This window comes from Mesitornis unicolor, unplaced genomic scaffold, assembly GCF_000695765.1.
Source record: "Mesitornis unicolor isolate BGI_N332 unplaced genomic scaffold, ASM69576v1 scaffold3513, whole genome shotgun sequence".
Lineage (NCBI taxonomy): Eukaryota > Metazoa > Chordata > Aves > Mesitornithiformes > Mesitornithidae > Mesitornis > Mesitornis unicolor.
Window position 1 is genome coordinate 22717 of NW_010175150.1, and position 24344 is coordinate 47060.

The following is a 24344-nucleotide window of genomic DNA, read 5'->3' on the forward strand; positions in this document are numbered from 1 at the left end:
TTGAACTGAAAGGCAATATTTATCAGTACAAGGCTTTGGTTGTGTTTCTTTTCCCCCTTGCTCCCCAGGATGATTGGTTCATTTTGCATCTGATGAAATTTTCATGCACATCCACAGAACAGTGTGATTCTAAGCATAGCAATTAATATTTCAGTAATTACACTGTGGTGCATCTGCAGAGGAACCCTGGCTGTAGGTAGCGGTTCACAGGAACGCATGGCAGGAGGAAATGCGGCTGTGGGGAACTGCTTGTTGCTTTTGGCAAAATATGTGGATGGGGAAAGCATGCATGCGCGTGTCCTTTCCTGGCAATAAATATTTTGAGGAAAAGGTGGCTACTGAGTTAGTATAGCATGGGGAGAAAAATCGGCCTTGTACTGCCAGTCACTTTCTGGGCTATGGCAATAACTTTCGAGTGCTGAATGTCACTTAGCGGTGCCAAGGAGAGGTACCCAAGGCTGGATCATGGCTTGGCAGCATCTCTGCTCTGCCTTTTCACTTGGGGGACTGCCAGGTGCTCTCTGTCTTGTGCTTTCAACATGCCTGGTCAAGGCTGGGCTTCTGGGACATTTCATCTTCCGCAGACTCATGCATCCATTTCTCCTGTCCCTCCCTATTCCAGAGAACAGCCCATCTTCACCACCAGAGCCCATGTCTTCCAAATTGACCCCAGCACGAAGAAGAACTGGGTTCCCGCAAGCAAGCAGGCTGTAACTGTTTCCTACTTCTATGACAGCACGAGAAACAGCTATCGGATTATCAGTGTGGATGGAGCCAAGGTAGGAGGCTGATGGTACCCCGGCGTGTTTACTGTGCAGAGAGGATCGTGACTGTCAGCCCTAGCTGAAGATAGACATAGATGGGCTGCAATAAGTACATAAGTATATAAAGACTTTTTTTTTTTAAATATAATCCATTATGGAAACTTGTAGTGGTAATTGGAAAAACACAGGGCACCTGAAAATTGACTTTGCCAAACTTAACTGATTTTGTCTCTGACTAGTTTGAATTCACCATCTTAATGAACCGAGAGCTTTAAGTGTCAAAATTGAGTCTGTAGCACAGTATCCAAAACCATACCACCTGTACTAGGTAGATAAGGCTGAGGCCTTTTTGGTGAAAAAATGTTCTTTTTAAAGGGAATGAGAAGACAGATATGTGCAGACTAGAGCTTTTAATGTAAATGCGACCTGCATATTCACTTTTGCCTGGTTTAACTGCTTACAGGTTAGCACTTCATTTTCTTCAGTTTTTGCACTGGTGTTCATCAGCCTCAGGTGACAAATTAGGCATCAAGACTTTCCCCCCTCACTCTTATTCTTATTTTGTTTTGCATTGCCGGATAGAGTGCTGAAGTATTTCCTGTAAGAATCCTGATTGAACGGGTTGTGCAGACAAGTGTTTTTATTACATACTAGGTTTATTCCTCTGATTACTTCCTCCAAAGTAACTCGTAAGGTGACTGCTTTTCCCTAGCAGACCTCAGTCAGAGGTATGAGTTAAAACATTTTGCTGATGTACAAAAATCATCAGCCATTTCTGCCAAAGCACAAACCACAGGATAATGAGACAAGTTTACAGCCTGTTTATCTGTGTTCCTGTTTGACTGTGGATGTGAAAATATCACTGTCCTGGGAGAGAGAGGTTGCAGGAATCATCCCTTAATAAAGCTTTTTTATTTGTTATGCCTCTTTCACATGCTTGTTTTTCTGAACATCTCCTGTGCTGTATTTGGTTATATATCGACTTATAAATCAGCCATACTGCCTGTTTAAATTGATGATAATGTTTCATTGACATCAGTACAGCATTAATATATCACCATCATTATGCTGTTTGTGCTGATGTGTTCATTTCCACAAACGCCAGCGAACTGCCCTGGCTGCCTCTGTATGCAGGCGGCACACAAAACCCCTTCAACTTGATGGAGAAAGCTGGGCTCCCCAGATTTGCTTACACCCCACGGATACCCTTGCTCAGGTAAAACTGGCACTAGTGGTAGTAGGCTGTTTGCTTTACAAACCCAGGCGAGCCTGACTTCCAGGTCAAAACTGCTGTCGTCGCAGCAGTGAGTTGCTTGAGTAGTGGATGTGCATGCATGTGTTCATTAAGACCAATTAATGAAAAGAAAGTAATTACTGTAAGGCGGGGGGAGTGAAGTCACAGGAGCAGCGTATGCCTGCAGCCAGAGGGTCCTGCAAAGTGAATGCTGAGAACAAGATGGGCATCCAAGCTTTGCTTTGTAATCACCCTGGTGTTTCCACGTGTCCCAGAAGGTGAGCTTTCCGTGATTAAAATTCTCTCCCGGGGCTTCCCAAGCAAGAATCAATTGCTGGCCACATAAATTATTCCTCTTGTATTGAACCTTTGCTGATTTAAGGAACAGATTGAGAAGAGATGCTGCCTTCACACTCACTTCTGGAGAGACCTCAGGTACTCTGCCTGTCTGTTTTAATTGTGCTGATTTGGGAAAAGAATGGTGTTTATACTCAGATAATGTTATAAGTTGCTTTTCTCCCTCAAACAACTATTGTTCAGTGTTCTGACCTATTTTTCTAGCCAAAAATGAAACTGGGTAGGTCTGAGATGAAGAATATTGACAGCATCAGTTGGCATTGTCCTGCTTTCTGTACATCTCACTTATTAGAATTAAGTCTTCCGTGTGTTGGCAAATACCAGATGGATTAGCATCACGGCATCACTGCGGGCAGACGTTATCCCTGTTTTAAAGAAAAAAATGTTGAAGCTCAAGTAAATCAAGGGACTTGTCCTTCGTCACCCCGTTCCTTTTAGGGACATATATCTCTTACAACCCTCCATCCTTGTCTGAACTGCAAAGGCACTGTTCTGACAACTTATTTTACACAAACATATACAGTGCACATTGGCTTGCAGAGAAATCTCATTTAAATTCAACTTATATGGAGCAGTTGGATTTGTTTTAGCATTTTGGTTAGTTTTTTTACCTCGCCTGATGGGCTGTGATTCTCTCAGGTGTGGCTTCCTCGGGCTGCTGCTGCTGTTCCCAGTGGTCTGGACCTTCTGCAGTCCCCTGTCCTTCAGCCCCATCCTTTCTTCTCCCAGCAGCTGTAGCCTGTCCCCTCCTTCCTGGCAGGTCCCTGTCCCCTCCTTCCTGGCAGGTCCCTGTCCCTTGTCCCAAAACACCCAGGGCGCAGGAGGGTGAGGAGGGGTGCTGCAAGTCAGGGGACCAGAATGATTTAGGAGTGGGCTGATAGGGGCAATTAAGGGAACTGCTGAGCCCATGTGTTTAAAGGCATAAATATTGGAAGTTGTTTTGTGGACATGGCTGGCAGAGGGGCAGGGATTTTCATGGCTCTGCTACCAGTGCAGTAGGAGCCTGCCTTTGGGTCCTTACCCATTTGTCAAGTGCTGGGGAAGGACAAAAGGGCCAGGCTGGTACATGTGGAGGTGGTGAAGATGGATATTGCAACAAAGAGGAAAATTGGACAGAAAGGAAGTAGGATAAAGGTAGGGATTGGAGTTAATTCAATGGAGCTTAACTCTGCCCTTGCAGAGGGAAATGCAAGAGGCTCATGCTGAAAGCCAGGAGTCTGGTATGATGGAGGGCAGGCAGGCGAGAGCATACGCCTTCCAGGTGCCAGGTTTCTTCCCAATCTTCCCAGGTCAGTGACAAAAAAACCCTATTGAAATGCATGGGGAGTCAAGCACTGAAAAGTGATTAAAAACAGCTTGTACCACCTTAATTCCTTGTGTTTGCAAAGCTAGAAAAGAACAGGTATTCTATTTCCTGTGTCTTTCACAGAAAAAGCGGTGCTGTGGACAGTAGCTTACAATTTATAGCAAAAGATTTCACAGATACCATATGAATATGCACCACATGATCTTAACCAAGATACTATTACCAAATGGGGGAATAGATTAGTATATCTTTTAATTACACTGTAATTGACTTGTATGTTGTCGAGAAAGTAATTTCATCATGATGTTTTAAGAAGTTTCTAGCCAGAGGCTGTTTAAACTGCAGCATAATGAATGCTGGAGGAAATGATACAGTAAAATGCAAGGGCACACACTGATTCGGAGTTAATGAGGCAGCCAAGAGACTTTACCTTGTGAAAGTGCCCAGCATTTTGAGCAAAAGTCAACCCTATTGAAAAATGACAAAATATGGTGATGATGCAGGGAGAACATGAACTCATAAGTGCCTGGTTGCTGTGTAGTGTGTGGGGAAAGCCACATACAAGGCTCCTCATTAAAAGTGACCTACATTATTCTGCCTTTTAGAGGCAAAAAGAAAGTTTGAAAGCATGAAAATTCTCAGATGATACCCTCTGTCATCCTCTGGAATAATGCATGGTACTGCCCTGTTTCGTGGGTTTATTTTTTATAAATTGGAAATATATGTTATCCAAACAACATAGACAAAGGGGAAATGATGATAAACTTGTTTCTGTATTGAATATGAGAAAGATATATAATCCTTCAGAAGCAAGCTTTTGTCCTGATTTTCAGCTGTTCAGATGTTAAATGTTGATGGAACCTATGATTGCAACAGCATCATTTTTATCTTCCGAGAAATAAGTTGTTAATAACAAACATAAAGCTATCTTAAAAATGAATACCCAGCAATAAACTGTATAGTGAGACATTCTTAGAGAGCAGCAGCAAAGTGACCCCGTAAGAGTCATGTCAGATGCCAGTACTAAATTGTCTCTGTGAGATGCTTAGACAGATGACTAGAAAAAATTAAAACTGGGGTGAAAAAGTTGAGTAGATTGCAACAATAATTTTGGTAAGTACATGATACAGAAACAAGGAATTTGTTTCAGAGAAGAAAAAAAGAATTGTTGGCTGATGCTCATTCGCAGTTGCTATATCATTTTAAAGAGTTTATTACCTAACAATTACTTTGAATATTGAAGATCAGCAGCTAAATTGGGCATAAGTGTGTGAAGGATTGAAGAGAGACCCAGAAAAATTGCTGTGCTGGGAAAGCAAAATCAGTGGGTCTATTTCTGAAGTAAATTGCCATTAGTAAGAATAAGAATATGGGCCAAATTTTGCCTATCAGTATTCACATGGTGTTCCCCAAAACAAATACAGTTCGTTATATAGTGTGATGAAGCTGTTTGATTAAGTGACATATATGCTCCTATAATGGGATCTATCGGAGAGTGTCAGAGCAAGAACAGGCAGCACGGTTTCCAGAGCAGAGTGAAGCTGGCAGGGACAGAGGCCCAGCAGTGTGTGGTTGCAGGTATTTAAGGAGGTAAGAAGGGGTGATATGTAAAGCTGCTAATATTGGATGTATTTCTGGCTTTCTCCATTCTTGAACCAATCCTAATTGCTACCTAATTTAATAGCTGCCCACCTCTTTATGACCACGCTGCTTTTGTTCTCACAACTGGAGGCAGGCGTCCTCAGCACATGGAAAGGAAATTCGGAGTTCTTCCAGTGTGGTGTTCAGAGACTCAAAACAAATCACTTTCTTTGCCCATGGAAATGGAATTATTTTAAGACATAGTTGTTAAAAATATCCTAGGGTATTTTGCCAAAAGGTGTCTCTTATGTTTAAGAAGCCTTACTTTCACAGGAAAAAAATTGCAGGGTATGGTAGCATGGATGAAATTCCTTCATCTGGCTAGTTCTTTAAGTTCTTTTTTTTTTTTCTTTCACTGACGTAATTTCAACCATAAAACCAATAGCAACTCTTTCACAGAAAAAACCTACCAAGTAATTTAGATCTTACAAAATTTTTGTCACTGAATTAAAAAAGGCTTCTGGCATTGCTTACCTCGCCAGGGGCCTGCGTTGGTGTGGCAGCATTTAACTGTTAAGACCTCATGCATCTGACTTGCAATAGCGCGTAACAGAAACACAACATCACTTTCCCTCTTGGCATTCAGAGTGTCGGTGTGTGTTCACCTCACCCTGTGCTCAGTGAATTAGATGGAGTGATGTCACGTGTTTTATATTTTTTAAATACCTAATTTGTTTTAAATACCTAAGGCTTTCAACGACGTAAATTTTCAGGTTTAATAATTTTGTAGTGAAATGATCAGAGGAGGTTTTACAGCCTCGGATACCCAAAGATAAGGGATGTGAAAATACATGGAAAAGTGACCTTACAATGTGGTGTGCTGCCTTTTCCTTTTAATGTGTACAGAGAAATCCTGAATTAAATGCTATGATTCTGAAAGGCGTGGGTGAGCATATATGTGTGTTTTGTCAAAGGGATGGAGATGCTTTTATTTCCAGTTTTCCCTGCCCTAGTTTTATTCATGACCATCGCTTGTCAGGAGTGCTGTGTGCATCCCGGAGGAGTGCGGTGCTGCTGGGGCCTGAGCTGGCTGCCCTGTGCCTGCTGAAACACCAACAGGCCCTGCTCCTTGCCCTGAGTGTTATTTTGCTGACTGCAGCACTGGCAGGACTATGATTTCCAGAGAGTCCCTGCCGGTAAAGTCTGATTAAATTAGCAGAAAATATTTTTTATTCCAGCTTCTCAAAGCTTTTTTCACTGCTGGGAAACTGAGTTGGATATTGCTCTTTTCCAAAACTTTTTCTGTCGTGCTCTTTCTTGCCCTTTGTTCCAGGCTGAGTGGGAAATCCCTTCTCTTCTGGATGCTCCAGAAAGAGCCAACCACAGAACAGGAGGGGAGGGAGCATGAGCTCAGTATTACTTGTGCTTCTGACACTAAGAACCAACATGAAAAGGACCTTTCACCAAAAAGCCAGCATGTGGTATGTGTTACTGTTTGAAGAGCCCAAGAGACATGTCCCAGCTTAAGGCTGACACTGCATTAGGGTAAGCTGGTGGAAAGGTGGCCAGGTTTTGACCTCTGGAGGCCCGAGTTGACTGATCCAATATTCCTGCATTTTTGGCCATACCTGTCCACAAAAGAAACCTTCATATACTATAGTAAAAGATTTCCAGTATGAGTCTGGCTGATTACTGTACTACAGAAATCTGAGCATATTTGATGGCCTTCATCTTCTCTTTATCATAGTGTGTTAAGTATTTCACGAACTATTGGAGCTAATTTCAACATGATTATTAGCACTGGAGGTGATACTGAAGCAATAAAAGAGTAATTCCAACAAATGGAACTGATTAAACCCCCACATAGAAGAACAAGGTTTTGGAATACAAAAACATGGTATAAAGTATAATTGTAACGCACAATTGTGTCTTCCAGTGTGCATAGTTTGTATGTCACAATAAACATCTAATTGCTTTTATGCTGGCGTGATGACTAGTAAGTAGAAACATTAGTTGTGGTTTTACGATCTTTATATATACATAATATAATAGATAAGTACTTCAGTGCTGAGACAAAACAACTGTAATATCTATGTACCAAACTTCTGTGAATCTATACTAGAGACTTTAAAATAATTTGATGCCATTTAGTCTGCTGTCATTGGAAGTGTTTGCTTCATAAGGCAGCTGCAGTGTTGACTTTTCCCAGTTCAGGTTTCCTAGCCCATGCTGGAGAGCGATGCTCGTCTGCTGGAGAAATGTTCTAGTACCAGTTGTGCTAAGCAAAGTACTTTGTAAAAGATGCCTGAAGAGTCTCTAGCTGCTTTTTGCAGTTGCTTTTGGGCTTGTTGTTGCTGTAAATGGTGAAGGTGGATTGGGCTGCTCTCTGAGAGGCAGCTGCTCCTCTTGTAGGAAGTTCTGCTTCATTTTGTATGATGAGTGGATAAAGAGCAGGAGAACATCTCTCCTGCCCTTAGTCATAGTGCACCAGGCTAACCTAAGCTGGAGCCAGTGTCACTCAATGAAACAAATTTCAGTAATGCACTGGATCCTTCTGCTACATAGACCAGGACTTCACAGTCTTCTCAAAGACATCTTTGAAATAAGAGTGCATGAAATTAAGGAGAAAACAGTCTTTGATTATCTTAAAATATTTGTGTTGTCTATGTTTTTGGTGTACGCAGCTTGACTAAAGTTACTTGAGTTTTTATTTCCTTCTAGACATTAAAATAACTTGAGAATGTTTTCTTTGGAATTTGGTGATGAAGAAACCCAGCATAAAGAAGCTGAGCTGTCAGCCAAGGATGAGCCTACCTACTTGCATTATCCTTTGTGTGCTTAAGGTGATATCAATTATTCAGAAATACAGACTGAGGGGAGGTGCAGGATTTAATAATTGGGAGGATAGGAGTTGTGTCTGCAGGAGAATTTTAAACACTTGCCAAGACTGGTTTAGATAGGTAGAGCTGGTAACATTGGGTGTGCTTGTGTGAATGGGTTCTTGAGTGTTCAGAGGATAAAAAAATAATACTGTTAGGGCTTAACTGCAGTGGTAATTTCAGAATTACTAATACTAGTGGAGATGAGCTGAGAATGGAAGGAAATATTAAAAATGTTTGCACAGACAAGACCTGGAGCTTCAGGTGAAAGAGAAGCTTGTCACATCAAAAACTGAGAAATGGAGCAAAGTAAATGCCAGGAAATTTGGTGAGTCTCTTGAGATCGCATCAAGCAGAAATCCTGATCATCTGCTGAGGATGTGTTTTGGTTTAAAAATAAATAAACGTCTAGAGCTGTAGAACTCATATCACTTACATATTTCTGTATTAATCTCTTTCTAAGTTATTAACTTTGAAATGTGAAAAATCCTCTGTTCACTGTCTGGATTATTCCTGGAAGTAAATCCTTTGGAAGCCGGTTAGTAAGCTTAGGAGAAAAGATAACAAAGTGCTGGCAACAGCTGTATCCTTGACGGAGGAGCAGAAGCACATCTGCCACTCTTTGATCCGATCTGGCTCATTTTTCTGCTCGTTTGTACAGAGTCTGTCAGTGGCTCTGGAAAGACCACACAGAACTGAATCCAGGAGATCAATGTTGCAGAAACCTTTTCAGAAACACAATTTGTTACTCTTTAAAAGAGAAAAAAAGGACAAGATAAAAATCAATGCTAGAGGATTTCTTGCTGCACCGCTAACCAGCAAATAGGGAAACTTTGGCCTGGGTAGATGTTTCCTTTTTAAAACCTCTCCATAAAATTTCTTGGAAAAGCTCTGTGAAAGAAAGTGTTTCAGGATGTAACTGCCTCACACAGAGTTGTTTCTGATCACCAGACTTGATTATGAGTGTGGCATCTGAGTGTGCCAGAGAGGTTAATTAAACCATGTGATGCTCTTGTAAAGAAATCTGGAGTCAAGCAAAGGGTACCTGGTTTAGATTGTGGTCCATGAACTAAGCAAAGCTTTTGAAAAATCTTGAACAAAATTTTGGTGCAAATAATCCACGTCTGTATTTAGGTGAAAATTCAGGGGGGAAAAAAAAGGGTGTTTAGTAACATTATCAACACAGGCACAACATGTGGTAGAGTTTACAGATGCTTTTCCTCATCTTTTTGGCTCCGTTAGCCACCTAAAGCAGAACCTCTGGGATGAGACTGAAATAGGCAGATTTACAGATGGTAAAAACTTCCATACATGCTCACCAAACTCCTGTGAGTGCAGTGGTGCTCAGCTTGCTTGAAGGCTTTGCATTGTGCTGCCTTTTTGTTCCAAAAGAAATTATAAGGAGGCTGAGGAAAGTTGTGCCTAAAGGTCAACTGAGCACATGCTCCATCCCCTCGAGCCTTCCACAGCCCCCTGCCACGGTATTGGGGACTTCCATCAAGAATTGCAACAAATGCAGCACTGGTTAGCTGTTGGTTTCCTAATCTGGGATATTTACGCTCTCTTTTTTTAGTTCAGCTGCTGAAAGTAATAAAGAATGATTCCTATAAGCTGTGCTTTATAAAACCCTAAGGATTGCTTGTCCACTGAAAGAGCTGTATAAATTATTTGTTCTCTTCTTTCCCTGCTGCTGTAGTGCCAGAGGTATCTAATACTTGGAAATCCCTATTCAGAGAGTTAATGTATCAGACATGCTAATCAAGTCATGCCAGATGGAGTTTATAAATAAACTACACTGCATTGTGTATTCTTAAAATTTGAGCATCAAACATAATTGAAGGCAGTATTTTCCTAGTTTTACCAAAAAAAAACCAACCCAAACTAAACATCACTTCTGTCTTGATTCTGAATTGTGAAGTCTCATCCAATGGCACAGTGGTTGTTAGATGGAAAGTGAGGAATAGTATAAATGACTGCCAACCATTAATTACTAGCTGAAGTCCAAAGCTGATTCTCCCTGAGGAGTGAACAAGATGATCACGAGCCCCAGCTAACCTCCACCTAGCTTCATTTTCCAACAGCAAAATAAGGGATGAGGCATCTCTGAGAACACAGGATTGGTATTTTATATTAGCTCATAGATACCTTGTATCTTCAGTTATGTTAGTGTGCTGCTCCTTAATGTTGCTAGACCTGGTTGCCCTTGATTATCATCTAACAGTGACCGCTTTGAGGTGCTTTAGTTAGATTGTCATCTAACAGTGACCGCTTTGAGGTGCAAATAGATCCTGCCATCTCCTGAAAATAATGTACCTGCCTATCTTGGCCATTCCTCATGCAAAGGGGACATTTCTTCCAGATTTCAGGGAGGAAGCGGTACAGTATCCTATTGCTGACTGCTCCTGGGAGTGTGTAGGCTGTAAAACAGCAGTGGAGTCTTTAATGATGCCGTGGGGCTGTGCCATTTCTGACTTCTGCAAAGAGCCCTTCAGACTTAAGTGAAGCTGTTGTGATACACCTTAAAGGATGCAGAAAATGATCAGTACACAAAGACTATATGCTTTTATTAAATCCTCCAAAGCCTGAATGTGATATAACAATGGAGGGTTTTTTAATTGTGTCTAATTGTAGATAACACGACCTTCTCCGTCACCCCAATTTTAGTCTCTAGGAAAAAAGTAGTCTCCACTGTTTTCTTCTCCTTGTCTCTGATAAGCTAGAAATCTTATTTCTCATGTGGAAATAACACACAAGCACTTTGATTTATATATTTTATAAAATGTTGCATGAAATTCCTGGGTAACAATTTGTTCCAGCATAGAGGGCTTGAAATCCTTGCTGTAGATTTTCTCCATGAAGCAGCTGCTGGTGCTTTGTATCGTGTGGGTGGGTGGATGTGTGTGCTGTGCCTAAAAGGAAAAAAAACTCTAGTCAGATGTCAAAGCAAAAATAGGAGACTTTAGAGATTTAGACTGGGTGGAGGAGGTGGGAAGCCAACTCTGCGGAGATGTTAATTACCTTGGGAAGAAAAAGAACGCAGTGGAGTAGGTGTAGCAGGAGATTTACTTAATAGAATTCACATAATCATGAACCCACTTTTGTTGGATTTAGACAGGTTCGCAGTGAGGGCTTTACAACAGTAATATTTTACCAGAGGAAAAACTGTTATTAGTCTTTTTATTGGGACGGGGGCTATTTTTACATTCCTTTTCATGAAGGAAGACTAGAGCTGTATGGTTTCAGTTTGATGTGTTGGCTTTTGGGGTTAAAGATGAACCTCATCTTTCATTGAATTATCCTGGGGATGCAAGGTGATGCAAGATTTTAAAAAAAGAAGCTATCTGCAACTGTAGAAATGGCCCTTTCCCCCTTTAAGGAAGTGGCAGCTGCAGCATGTGAGATACTTTATCCATAATGAGTGGAACAGCTTCTGTCCTGGTTAACTGTGTAGAACAGAAACTCCTGAAAAGCAGTGGCTGGTCAGGCTTGCCAGCACTGTAGGGGTAAAACAGTGGGCAACCAGAGCAAGGGTCTGGTAGGAGATGTCCTGACCCTGTGCTCTACCTGCCGTCATGCACAAACGATGGAGCGGAGCAGGAGGAAAAGCAAAATGAAGAAATCCAGTGCTCTTCTTAACGTATGTTCACAGTGCTCCCAATCTAATTAATCCATGTCCTCAGCCTGTCCCAGGTAAATCGCTGCCTACGTGTCAGGTGCAGCAGATAAAGCAAAGCTAGAACAAATGCCATTGCTGCTTTCAGTTTTCCCAGGCTTTTAATTTTTTTGAGGACCTTCTACAAAGACATAGCAGGAAGGGCAGGGAGAAAGATTTGATCACATCTTCCAGGCCTGATTTGTAAAACAACTATAATTAATCCTCCTGCATTACAGGTTCCCTGTTTTGGCCAAAGGCTGTTCTTTCTTTGATCCCTAAGTTCTGCACTGCTGTGAGCGTGTCTCTGTGCTGCTCCTGCTCTACAATGTGAGGTGGCCTCAGCCAGGGACTCTCTTCTTTTTCCCTTCATTAGCACTGTCTTGATTAACAATATGTATGTGTGTGCTGACTTTGTAGGACTAGAAATGAGATGATCAGTTTATCACCAGTGACATATTGGTGAAAAGACATTACATGTGAGCTTAGAATCTGTCAGCAGAGATAGGGAGGATGGTAGGTCATGAAGGTGCAAATCAGGGAAATGTAGGTGGGCTAATTCAATGAGGGAGTCGCTGAATGTTTCGAATAGAGGGGAAATTTCTCTGTAGATCCATCCCTGTCTCCTCATCTTTGCATCCAGTATCACAAGCCATTCTGATTGACTTGATGAGCTGGAAGAACCTGCTGAGCCTGTGATAGCTGTGGCCAAAGGATTAGCAGCTTCATTCCCTCTTCAATTCTGTTTTTAGACTGGGATACATCTTTACTGAAGATTAACTGTGTGGTGGGTTGAGGAAATTAAATTTCACAAGGGCTGCAAACTGGAAAGCACATATTCAGAGGTGGGAAAATGAAATGGGAAAGTTATAATGTAGTGAATTCTTAATGAGTAGATCCTATGGCCTTGAGCCTTAGGGCTTTTCTGGAGGTGAGTTTACTTCAGAGTAACAGGTGATGTGAATTTAAAAGGGAAATTCCAGGATAATTCCTAATCTGGGACTTCTGTCCCAGAATAAGTTGCCCTTTTCTGATTTGATTTAGTGCAGTTCCAAAATACATTGGCTAACACTTTCATTAGCTATGTTGTAGCTGTTATTTCGGTCTTTTCCCAGGTAGAGCAGCTTGTGACATGCTGGCTGAATTAGCTCATTGTCCCTTTTGGCAGGTGTCTCAACAGATGAAGCGTCCTGGCCGATTCCTGTGGGTGCGTTGGCCGTTGTCCTTGGGGCTGTGCTGGTGGCCCTGCCAAATGCGCTCTGCAATCGCTGCTCTCCTCCCCATGGAGCTGAGCTTGCTCTTGTCTCTGCTTTTCCCTCTCGCAAACCTGGCAAGCCAGGGCCAATGCGACCAGGGTGTAGTCTGTGAGCCAAGCCAGCAAAGCCCTGTGTGCTACTCCAGCTCCACTCCCTCTGTACTCCAGCCAGCTGACACGCACCTTCACCTCACGCTAATGAGACGATGACTTGGGAAAATGTACTTTCAGGAATCAAATCATCTTTGCCTCTTAAGTGTGGTGCTTTGATTTGGGGAGTGTGGCAGGGGAACCCTTTGTTATACTCAAAGTGTCCCCTAAAAGAAATGGCAGCTGTATACATATGGGCACTGCTCGTACACTATAAGTAGCACAAGCTGCCAATACACTTTTTTCTCCTTCTACGTGCTCAGGTCTTCTGTGACCTCTCCCTGTTTGATTTATTTGGCAGTTGCTCTTCGTGGGAAGGCAGCGGGATGGGTGTGTTACAGCCTGTGAATGTGCCGCTCTATGCCAGCTTATTTGCATTCACTTTTATCTGATGAACATACCCGGTGTGTCTCTAAACGTCTGGAGTAATTTCTGGTTAATGTAGCACTACCTTGTACTGTGAAAATTCTTCTGTGTCATCTTTTAATAAAAATGTAGATCTGTCAGGCTTGTTTTTCTCCCAGAGGAAGTGAAATTAGTATGAGATTCTGTTTGGCTTATGCGGATGTATCAGGCATGTTTGCCATCTGATACACTTGCATGTAGATGAGAGCAGAGGCAGATTTTTTTCAACTGCATGTAGACAACTCAGTCAGTATGATGAATGAGTTTGTTATTCTGTAAGGTGCTTATTATATTATGCTCCTCTTTGCCTTTGTCTTTAGGGAGAGCTCCTTAACCACTTCAGAGATTGATTGCATTTGATTAGAGAGTAGTTTGTCTTTTGAATCCATTATCCTGGATGTAAGTCCACAAGTTTATACCGTTTTCTGATAAAGCCAGAATTGCACCCTGTGTGTATTATACAAATGAGGACCAAGTGCAAAGTTATTTCGTAAGAGCCCATTTGAATTGATGCATGGCAGTCTTATAGAATTGTAATACTGGATTGCAGGTAGGGGTGGGAAAAAGCCCATAGGCTCATCCTGCTGGCAGCAGCTTTCAGATATGCCCTTTCCCTTCTGCACCCTTCTTCTTAACTCCTTCCTTTGCAACTTGAAAATTCTGGCTCATCTTTTAATGAAAAGAAGAGAATTTTCCCAGTTTGGCTGACCGTTCCTGTTGCGATTGATCACAAATGCTTCATCTCCCTTCTGCCCCGGCTGGATGATGGATGTCTGGGAGATGGTGCAGTGGTGGGGAGTCCATTCCTTCTGGTCTTACATAGCCGAGGGTGAGCCAGTTTTGGGAGGCAGATAGGCTTGATTACTTAGCAGGAGCACTCACAAGCCTCGCTTTTCATTGTTCTTTGAAGTCATAATACCCTTTCTTTCTCCTAAACACAACCAACATGATTATTCCCTGATCAGTGTAGTGTCTCTGATCTGAAATGATGACCACTCTTACATGGGAAGTGAACCTACAGGCTGATGCTCCCAAAGTTTAATGTTTCAGCATCTTCCTGTGAGCATGATGGGGTGAGGATGGGGAGAAAGACCTGGTAGATAAGCAAAATGTACCCGCAGTGTACAGCTCCTCAGAACTATTTCCATGAGCTCTGATTTGATCTCCTAAGCTTTTACTTAGGATTTTCTCCGTAGGAATGCAGCATTTCTGAATTGCCTGAGTGACAGAAGAGGATTTAAGGAAAAAAAAGGATAGAGCTGGCTTCCAGGCAGTTTCACTAATTGCAGCTTATTATAAATTTAACAGATGAACTGTCGGTTTCTTGAAGGTGTGTGATCACCACAACCTTTTCTTGGATTCTGCACTGACTACAGAAAAAATTAACCTCTACAGTGCTACGCTAATGTAGTTCATTTCATCGCTCCCCTGGTTTACAACTTGCAGGTTTCATTATTCCCTTCATCATGTCTTTGATAGCATTGGACTATGATCTAAAAGATATGGGTGGGTTTTTGTAATCTATTTGTATTTACTAAATGATTATTGTAAGAAGTTTATTCTTCTTGGAGTCTGCTTCCAGGGAGTGAGGCTTTTTGCCTTTCAGTAAAGTGGGTCATTTTATTAGTTTTTCCCCACAGATGTTTAGTTTGATAGGCACAGTAGAACTGAAGTAATACTTTTTATCACTTGAAATTTCTGGGTATTTCAGAGCTTCTACAAATAAATTCCGTAACTTGAGAAGCTAAACATTTGTAAGTAGTTCATCTGCCTGATGTAAGATTTTTAGAGAAGAAATATACATATAGCACTTTCTTTAAAGTTTTTGGAAAGCATCCTGACTTTTCTGGATTGGTGATAGCTTTTCCTCCTGTTCTTGTGACTCGCTGTATCATGCAATCCTGGTATCATCATACTCCGTTTGAGCTGTCAAAACCCTACATAAAATCTTTGATTTTTTTTTTTAATTGAAATCTCTGAAATTGCACTTGGATTTTATATTGGCTGCATTTCTGTTGTGTGATTTAGCCAGAGGAGAGCTTTTCTGGACAGCTTTGCTTATACCTGTCAACTGGCCATTCAAAAAGATGTTTTGACTCTGAAAAACATCTGTTTGTGTTGGCCAGCACTTGCCTGCCCCGCTTCTTCCCGTGCAAAAAGCAATCAGGAGCTTCAACCACCTGGCCTTCCTCTGGTTTGACTGTCAGCAGTAGGAAATGATAGGAAATGGTGTTGTTTTGTGCAAGTGATAACATGAAAAGGGAACCACTGAAGTTGAGCAATCTCAAAGAAAGCAAATAAAAGCATCAGCACAGAGGTCAGAAGTTAGGGAGAGGACGGAAAGAAGTAAAGATCTTTCCCTGGTAAATTTAGTTCCCTCTTTTTGCTAAATGTAAATGATAGCTTAGGAAAAAAAAATCTGCTTGGAATACACAGTAAATGATGTTGCCAGGATACTTCCTGATCATGTTAATTAAACTGTCCCACAGATTTGGCTTAATTACTGCATGATTTGCATATTGGAAATGATGGTACGCATTACTAAAGAAAGCTCCTGTTCTGTTAGCAGAAAGAACATTGTGCATGAATTAATTTCCAGGGGAAGGAGTCTCTAGACTCACATAATGATGTATCTTGAAAATAAAGTTAAGATTTTTGATAATGAACTGGCATATATCTCATTCCTTTTCACAAGATTACATTTTATGCTTGTTCCACTAAGCTCCTTAGAGACCTCATCCCAACAGCATTCCTCTTGTTGGCTATTTCTTTAATTAGAAGAAGCACTGTTGCTTTCAGGGTTGCTGGTGGTGAAGCAGATGTTAGTTAACTTGTGTAATGTAGCAGAATCTTGTCTTGAAGGGGCCCACTTTTTCTACTGCACATGTATTGTTGGTGATGCACTTCATCACCCTCCCAGGTTAAACTTTTTTGCTGCTGTTGTTTTAATTTCTGACATGTTTGTGACATCCTACTGGTGAAGGCCTGAGACCAAATGGAGAAATGCAGGAATAACTCTTTGCTCTTGCAGTCTGAGGGCAGGTGTTGCTGGTGGACTCCCTGCTTGGAGGCCTCAGTCCATCCCAGGTGCCTGGCGGGGCGCTGGGTGTAGCTGTATGCCTTTGTAATGCTGAAAAAAAGAGGACTTTGCATCTGTGTTTCTGCCAGGGAAATTTCATAGCTCCTATCTCTGCTGTTGCTTTGAGTTCAGTGACATTCCTGCAGTTGGATTAAGCTGCAGGACCGTGACAGTGCTTTGGCAAAAGAAAACAAAACAAAAACATCAAAATTCCTGCATGAGGTAAGATAAGATAGAAATTGTTTGGGGAAAAAATCTTCTGAATACGGCAATTTCCCAATTTAGACTGCTAATTGCTTTGGATGATACCGTTGCTAGGATATGCATTTCCGATGTGGCTTCTACTTCTTAATTCTTTTTTGATGTGTTTTGAAACAGGTGATCATAAACAGCACAATCACACCTAACATGACCTTCACTAAAACATCGCAGAAGTTCGGCCAGTGGGCAGATAGCAGAGCAAATACCGTGTTTGGTTTGGGCTTTCCCTCCGAGCAACAGCTGACAAAGGTAACGGGACTCGCTGAATTTCTGCAAAGACTGTCTTGTTTCTTATTAATGAAGAATCATATCTGTCCATCTGACCTCTTCTGAGCTGCATGCTTCTGCAAGTCCTTCTCATCCGTGCAAGTTGCCCATCTCCTGTAATTACCTGGTGTCTGTATATACAGAAGCAGGCAGCATTGCAAGCTTTGTCAAAACTAAAAATGAAATCTGACCATTGACAATAGTATTAGCGAGATGATCTCAAGAGTATTTTGCCCAGCATGGCCTAAAGGATTTGTGTTTTCAGATGTTTACAGAAAAACGACCTGAATTCTGAAGTATTTTTGGCATCTCCCTGCCTGTGTGCTCATTTCAGCTGAAAGCAACACCAAAAAGCACTGATATGCTTGGACTGCCTAATGTGTCTGAAAGAAAAGATTTGTTGTCCAGCCTCAGAAATGTGTGTTTTGATGATTTTTTGCCATTGATAGCTAACTAAGGTAAAGCAGGTGCCAGCCTTTGGGGCTTGGTGGTTGTCCTGGTTTTGCAGATACTGCTGTCAGTGGGGCCATGCTCTCAGGTGGCTTGATAAACTGATCTGTGTTAAAATAATACTGCATTTTTGGCATTTCAGCTCAGTGGTGTGATTCACAGCCATGACCCAGGGTGGTTTTATCACAGACCTGAGGAGCAGGCAGTGAGTCGTGGCAGGGACAGGGAATGAGTAGCCGGGGAAGTCTGACACCAGGTTTGCTGGCAGAGCTGTGTCTTGGAGCTGCACCCTGGCCATGGATTTGGTATTAGTGTAATGTTTTGCTGGACCAGGGACTGGCTACAACAGCAGGCTTGTAAAGTCTAGAGCTGCCTCTTGTCGTGAATAACCAGCAGTTTAAAATACATCCTCTGTCATTAGATCAGTGGTCCTGCCAAGTGCTCATCAAGCAGCTGAGATGTTTATGTAGTAAAAAATCCCCTTACTTATCTAACACATAGTTGACATTTGAAGCATGGCCACTTGGCACTGGGTTTTGTCAGCCAACATTGTGTCCTTGGGCATAGCACACACTCTCTCTTGTTGCTGTCCTCTTATGTGCTTTGATATGAGAAGAATCAGGAGAATGAGGTTTCCTGTAGTGTCTAAAATAGCAAAGCAGATCATCAACTGAATCATTACAGGAATTTACTTTACTAAATCTGTCTTACTGAGTTTTTGCAGTTTCCAGAGAATTGCATTTTTTTGCAACTATTTCTTAAGGGTAAATCATATTTTACTTTTCAGTAATTCAGTATTCTTGGATTTGGGATGTCCATAAGGGTGCCATGGCAATAATCTGCTCTTCTGGGATGCTAAGACCACCTAAGAAATCACATGCAAAACTCTTTTTTAAAAATGAGATGCTACTGGTTATTGTGTTTTATGATGCTTACTCAAGTGCTGAGGACTGCTCATTTCACCTGTGCATATTCTCCACTCCTGTGACAAAGAGGTGTTCACGGTAACTAATAAGTAGTAGTAGGTTGGGGTTAAACATGTGTGACGTCTGGCGTGATGCTGAGGCTGACTCAAGAGATGAGAGAGATAACAAGGCATGAGGTACATTTGAAGGTCCTTGCACCCTAATCAGATTTTACCTTGTTCTCCAAAGCTGTCAAAACATATACTTAGAATAAATTTAATGCTGGTATCATAAAGCAGCTCTTTAATGTTCATGTGGCCGGACTAAAGCTGATCTGAAAAACACATAGTGTGGCCACAGGGGCCTCGGCACCAGCTGTGTTTCTCTCCAGATCGGTTTGTGCATCTGTTTGCACTGCAGGATCTGCTGAAGAGCCCATTGCCGATAATACAGCCTTCTACTTGCAGGAAAAGCTCTCTAAATCAGCAGAAAGACTTCTTCTGGTCAGAAAATTGAAGGGGAGCTTAAAGGGAGCAGTTCTGAAAATGGCTTGAGACATTGTATTTTAAAAAAAAAAAATCTGACAGTTACCTATCTGGAAAATGTTAGAAAACCTGGTTTATTACCACCTTGCAAAGCAATGGGACAAAGATATCCTTATATCATCCCTGCTCCTCAGTTTAAAATTATTGAACCATTAGTCCAAAAGATCAGAGATGGTGGAGAGAATACAGATATGTAAGTGTACTGGGAGTAGTAAAATCAAGTTTCATTTTATGTTTATATCATTATACCCTTATAAAAGATAGAAATTAAAGCTTGCCAGTTTTACTGGAAATAATTAAAGCTTTTAGTCAGGAGTTGGAAGGACGCACTAAAAACTCTACTAAACCAGAGATCAATAGCCCTGGCTTAAAATAAATAAGTAAATGAATGAATAAATAAATAAAGCTGTAAAAAGTCTGCTGAAAACAATGAATAATAATGAGACATAAGAAGAGGTTAGCACACCTAAACACATCTGCATTTTTAAGTATATTGGTTGGCCTAATAAAAGATATTGCCTCTTTCTAATGCCTTGCTTCTCTTGAGAAACTTCAGCATTAATCCATACCTATAGGGAAAAGCAGTTCAAATTAAACATGAGCCATTAATGAAAATTGCATTCAGTGACCTAGTAACCTAATTACCATTTACATTGATTTGAAGAATCCCAGGGCTTAAAGTTAATGTCCTACTCAGGGTCCTTTTCCCCTCTTGCAGAACTTGCTGACCCTCCTTTCCCCCCTTCCCACTCTGTGCCTCAAAAAGTCTCAAGACATTATTCAAACATTGCTGCAGCCAAATCGAAACAGGAATGAAAAGAGAATTAATGGTGTGCCTGGGTGTGATGAAGAGGCAGGGCTGGTGCTGTAAAGGTAGTGATGTGTTCTGCACATGAAGCAGTTAAGTAAAATTTCTGCTATCATTCAAGATGCTTCAATGCAGACGTGCTATCTGGGGAGCTGTAGGTAGTCAAGGGCATAGGGACAAAGATTTATACAGGTGAGAAACCCAGTAAACCCAGACTTTGCACATCATAAAGCAACTGCATCCAGTGTCTGGGGAGCACTGGACTTTATTTCTCTGCGTGCGTGCACATTATGTGTGCGGCATTTGCCAGGCACTGTGTAGTAGGGGAGAAAGCTCAGAGCAGAGCCTGCCCCCAGCACGCAACACAACCCCCACAGTCCAACCAGCTTCAGTGCTGGCAATGTCCTTACTGTGCTGGAGCAAATTACTGCCCACTTTCTGGAGTAAATAGCCTTGTTTGCTGCTCATGTGCCTGATACTGAGGGTTCATCCAGAGAAAACCGCAGGCAAAGCAATGTGTGCATTGTGGGTCAGGGATTGGTGGTGGTGACCAATGGGACCATCGCATCACCCAGCCTTCTGCAAGCCGAGAGGGCGATGAAATATTTATGAGACTGCTTTGGGTGGGAGCAGCTGTTTCATCTATCTGACACTGGCACGGTTTGTCAGAGGGAGACGTGACAAGTTATGCCAGATCAGGAGCTTAAAATTTACACACACAGAATAATGCTTTTTAATGTACAAAATGTTAAGAAGGTCTATTTCAGTATATCTGTATTTCTGCAGGTGACAAGCAGGCTCCAGATTTGAACAGCCTTTAAATAACTTGTGCAATGCACAGTAGCATTTTGAGACCCTATTAAATTTAACTGGCCAAGACTCATAATCAAACAGGGCTCATGGGCTGCTGCAGCCTTGGACTGAAATGCTTCACAAGTGTTGGTAGCCACCAATATTTTCCATTTTGCAGCTTGGTCTCACAGCTTCCTGTGGCATGGGAAGATGTGTCATGTAATCCATGGTGGACTATTGGAGTAGTGTTTAGTTGGCATCTCTCCTACTCCAGTGGTTTTTTTTGCTGATTTTGGAGAACTTTTTGCTTAAGGACAAGGATGGAGGAAAGGGAAGATGAAAGGAGTGAAGATAGGTGGAGAAGGAACATGATGAGTTTGTTTGTTTGTTTGTTTTAGATATTTATATATGCATTGACTTTCGAGACCACATTCACCACGTTTTCATTTACTACACAGAAGATTATTTCACCTTTTAACTAGGAATTTCACATTTAAAAAGCATTCCCCAATTTTGCAATGGTTTGATAGCTCAGAGATCTTGGCAGTGGCACGTGATTTTTTTAGTATCAATTGTTTGTCAGTTATTGGTGTTTGGGACAGAAGAGATTGGTTACTGGAGAGAAAGCATCTCTCTAATTTCTGCCAGTGCTTAGCGGCTGTGGCCATGCCATCATTCTCGGTGACGGCCTTGGGATCTGGGCAGCTTCAGAGATGCGTGGTCTGCTGCTGTAGCAATTAGCGTTGGTAATGCTACACAAGTTTGGGCTGTCACCATTGCGTTGCTGCACTCAGAAGAGTAATCAAGAGAAAGGCTTTAATTTCATAACAAGCCAAGTGATCTTCTGTAGCTTTCAGAAGTAGGCTGTGAGTAAAGTCTAGCAGGTATTAATTAGCTAAGAATAAGAAAGCAGCAGCAGCAGAAGTCTTTATGGACTGACTGTTTCCAAGTGTGTGTGGTAAACAAAAACCAGAGACAGTCTTTCACCACAGTTACAGCTGTCTTGAAGTTTGTAACAAAGATAAGAGTGAAGGGTAATATTTTGACTCTTGAAGCCAAAGATCTGTCACTAAGATGATGAAAAATTATTGGTACTTGTTTCTAAAAGCAAATGTGTTAAATACACATATCGGTAAACTAGAGATGTGCCTGAAGTCTATTGTGCAATGAGATCATTATCAGTTTTATGTTGAAGATTAGCTTTGCCCAGTCATATACAACTTTTTATTATGGAAATGTGGAAAAATGTCCTTTTCTTCTCAGCTCACATAATTTTTCACAGCAGTCTCCTGTGTGCTTTATGAAGATAGCTGCAAAAATAAAATTTGATAGATCACTTCCAATTCTTTTTGTCTTTTCATATTTCATATAGTCCATGAAGAACCCTCATAAATTTTTCATACTTGCCTGTAAAGATTTATTGTAAAAGAGAGACTCAAACCAGCCCTTTACTATTGCAACAAACCCAAGTGTAGAGCTTACTGTTGATACAATATTTTAGAAATAATCAGTTTGTTATAGCTGTTTTGTCACAGCAGGAGATACATTTTGTGTAAAGTTCGAGTTAAGCCACTTAAGGCAAAAATGTAATGTAGTTGTTCCTAATGATCTTTATAGAGCTACAAAGGTAATCAAGTCATTTGTGTGTGTAGTGACTGCACATGCCATCAGGTCCCAACTGCTGCCATCAGTGAGGACACACTTTGCATATGCAATTTCAGCTGTTGTTTAGAAAACAGCTGGATTTGAGAGCTCAATCTTCAGTCATAAGCATCGTCACAGATCGTAGTCTTCAACCGAAGTTTCACTCAGCTTTGAGAATGTGCTTGTCCTTGGGATTTAGGAATGGTGTACATGTGTTTGTTTTGAATTTCCATTTGTGTATATTACACAAAATACAGGTGCCTCCACATATAGATCCAGAATTTTCTTAGACCAGTTGAAGATTTGTTTTGTCAATCTTTATAGTCCCATTATTTTACTGATAGCATGCTAAATACCTGCTGTAAATCTAGAAGTTAAAAGATAAGTTTAGTGAGTGGATAATGATTCTTCCCATTTCTTGACTAGGAAATGTGATGGTTTTTTTCATGCTTTTATTTACAATTTTGTCAAACTGTTCTGAATTATCTGAGGATATAATGGCAATCCTTTTATTCACAAACTGTGCAAAAAATTCAGCTATATTTATATTCTTACTTCTAATATGTCTTCTGTTCTAGCATTTCAAGTCCTGTGCATGTCTTATGAGGTCATTTGCATGCTTTAATTTAATTGACCTGCTCTTAGGAAACATGTCTTTTATACTTTCAGTTTTAACAGACTGTCATCACCGAGTGAAATGGAGGAAGAGGAGGAAGTAAACAAAACCAAATCAAACCAGAAGATGCTAATAGCTCCTTTTTCTTCATGGGTTTTCATTGTGGTTGGCCAGAGCTACAGAGGTGTCTCCCTTTTAGAACACTCCTATTCCTTTTGAAAGAATCTCACTGCCAAAGAATTAAAATGTTCTTTCTTGACAAAAATTGTAAATTATCAAAATTACATGCTCACTTTTGGAGGTCTATTAACCACATAAAGACAGTAATCTGAATCGTTTAATAGATGATAAATAATTTTAATAAATATCTTTCAAACTTTTTCCAGTTTGCAGAGAAGTTCCAAGAGGTAAAGGAGGCTGCCAAACTAGCAAGAGACAGATCTCAAGAGAAAATTGAGACCTCAAGCAATCATTCCCAGGTTTGTAATTTAGCTTTAATACCTGTATGCATACAAGAAAAATAATTTAAAGTTACATTTTCTAATGGACTGTACCAGCTTCTGGCAGCAAGCTTAAAGTATGTAAAATGAAGATTGCCAAAGGTAATTGTCAGCTTCTGGACATTAACATTGTCAGAGGAATATTTTTCATCCATCCATGCTCTTTGCCTTCATTTGTATCTAATTTTTTCAGCAGTTCTTAAGCTGCTATAACTCTTTTAATAGCAGGGAAAGCTATGCAGCCTTTGATTTGTACTGTTACACGTAATTTGGGTCACTGGAAAGTAAGTCAGTGCAGTGCTTCAGCAGACAGTAAATGAGATTCATTGAGATACTTCTTTTCATCATCTGTTTGCCGGTGGAGAGACTGACTTTGTGGCTGTAGCATGTTTCATTGCCTGGCTGTGAAAAATGGGAAGCTGTGGTGTGGGATCAGAGGCAGTGCTTTAGTGAGTGGGTGGAAGAAGCTTGTGGTGTGTATTTGTACAATACACTTCTCTAGACAGCACACCTTGATACAGCCAAGGGCCTCCATGTCCAGGGAGACCTGCATTTCTTACACATGAGGAAATTGAGTGTTGTCCCACTCTCTGTATATAATGAATGATTTGGCTGCAATTTCATATGCATTGCATTAGGGAAGAATGAAGCCTGTTCAGAAGGTGTTCTTGGCATGGGCTAATGTTTGGAGGAATGTTAGACGAATTTTGGTCAGAGAGAAATTCAGCTGCATGATCAGAAAAAAGTTGCTGAGTGCTCTTTGTCTTGCAACTACCTCCTTTGAGGGCTCCACAGATATCTCTGAGAGGCTGACTTTGGATACTCATTTTGTTGACGGCTTTGGTCATGACTTCATGCTTGACTTTCTTTGTTCTCTGTTGGTGATGAGCACCA

The 24344-nt window shown here is 41.2% G+C and overlaps 1 protein-coding gene across 1 annotated transcript in view; it reads left to right on the forward strand.

Annotated features, from left to right (window-relative positions):
- Positions 1–24344, forward strand: part of HOMER2 (homer homolog 2 (Drosophila)) — a 35476-nt gene that overhangs the window by 2344 nt on the left and 8788 nt on the right. Inside the window, exons 2-4 of the mRNA XM_010181266.1 lie at positions 623–779; positions 17041–17172; positions 23337–23429. Of these exons, the coding sequence (XP_010179568.1) occupies positions 623–779; positions 17041–17172; positions 23337–23429 (382 nt within the window). The remainder of the gene's footprint in view (positions 1–622; positions 780–17040; positions 17173–23336; positions 23430–24344) is intronic.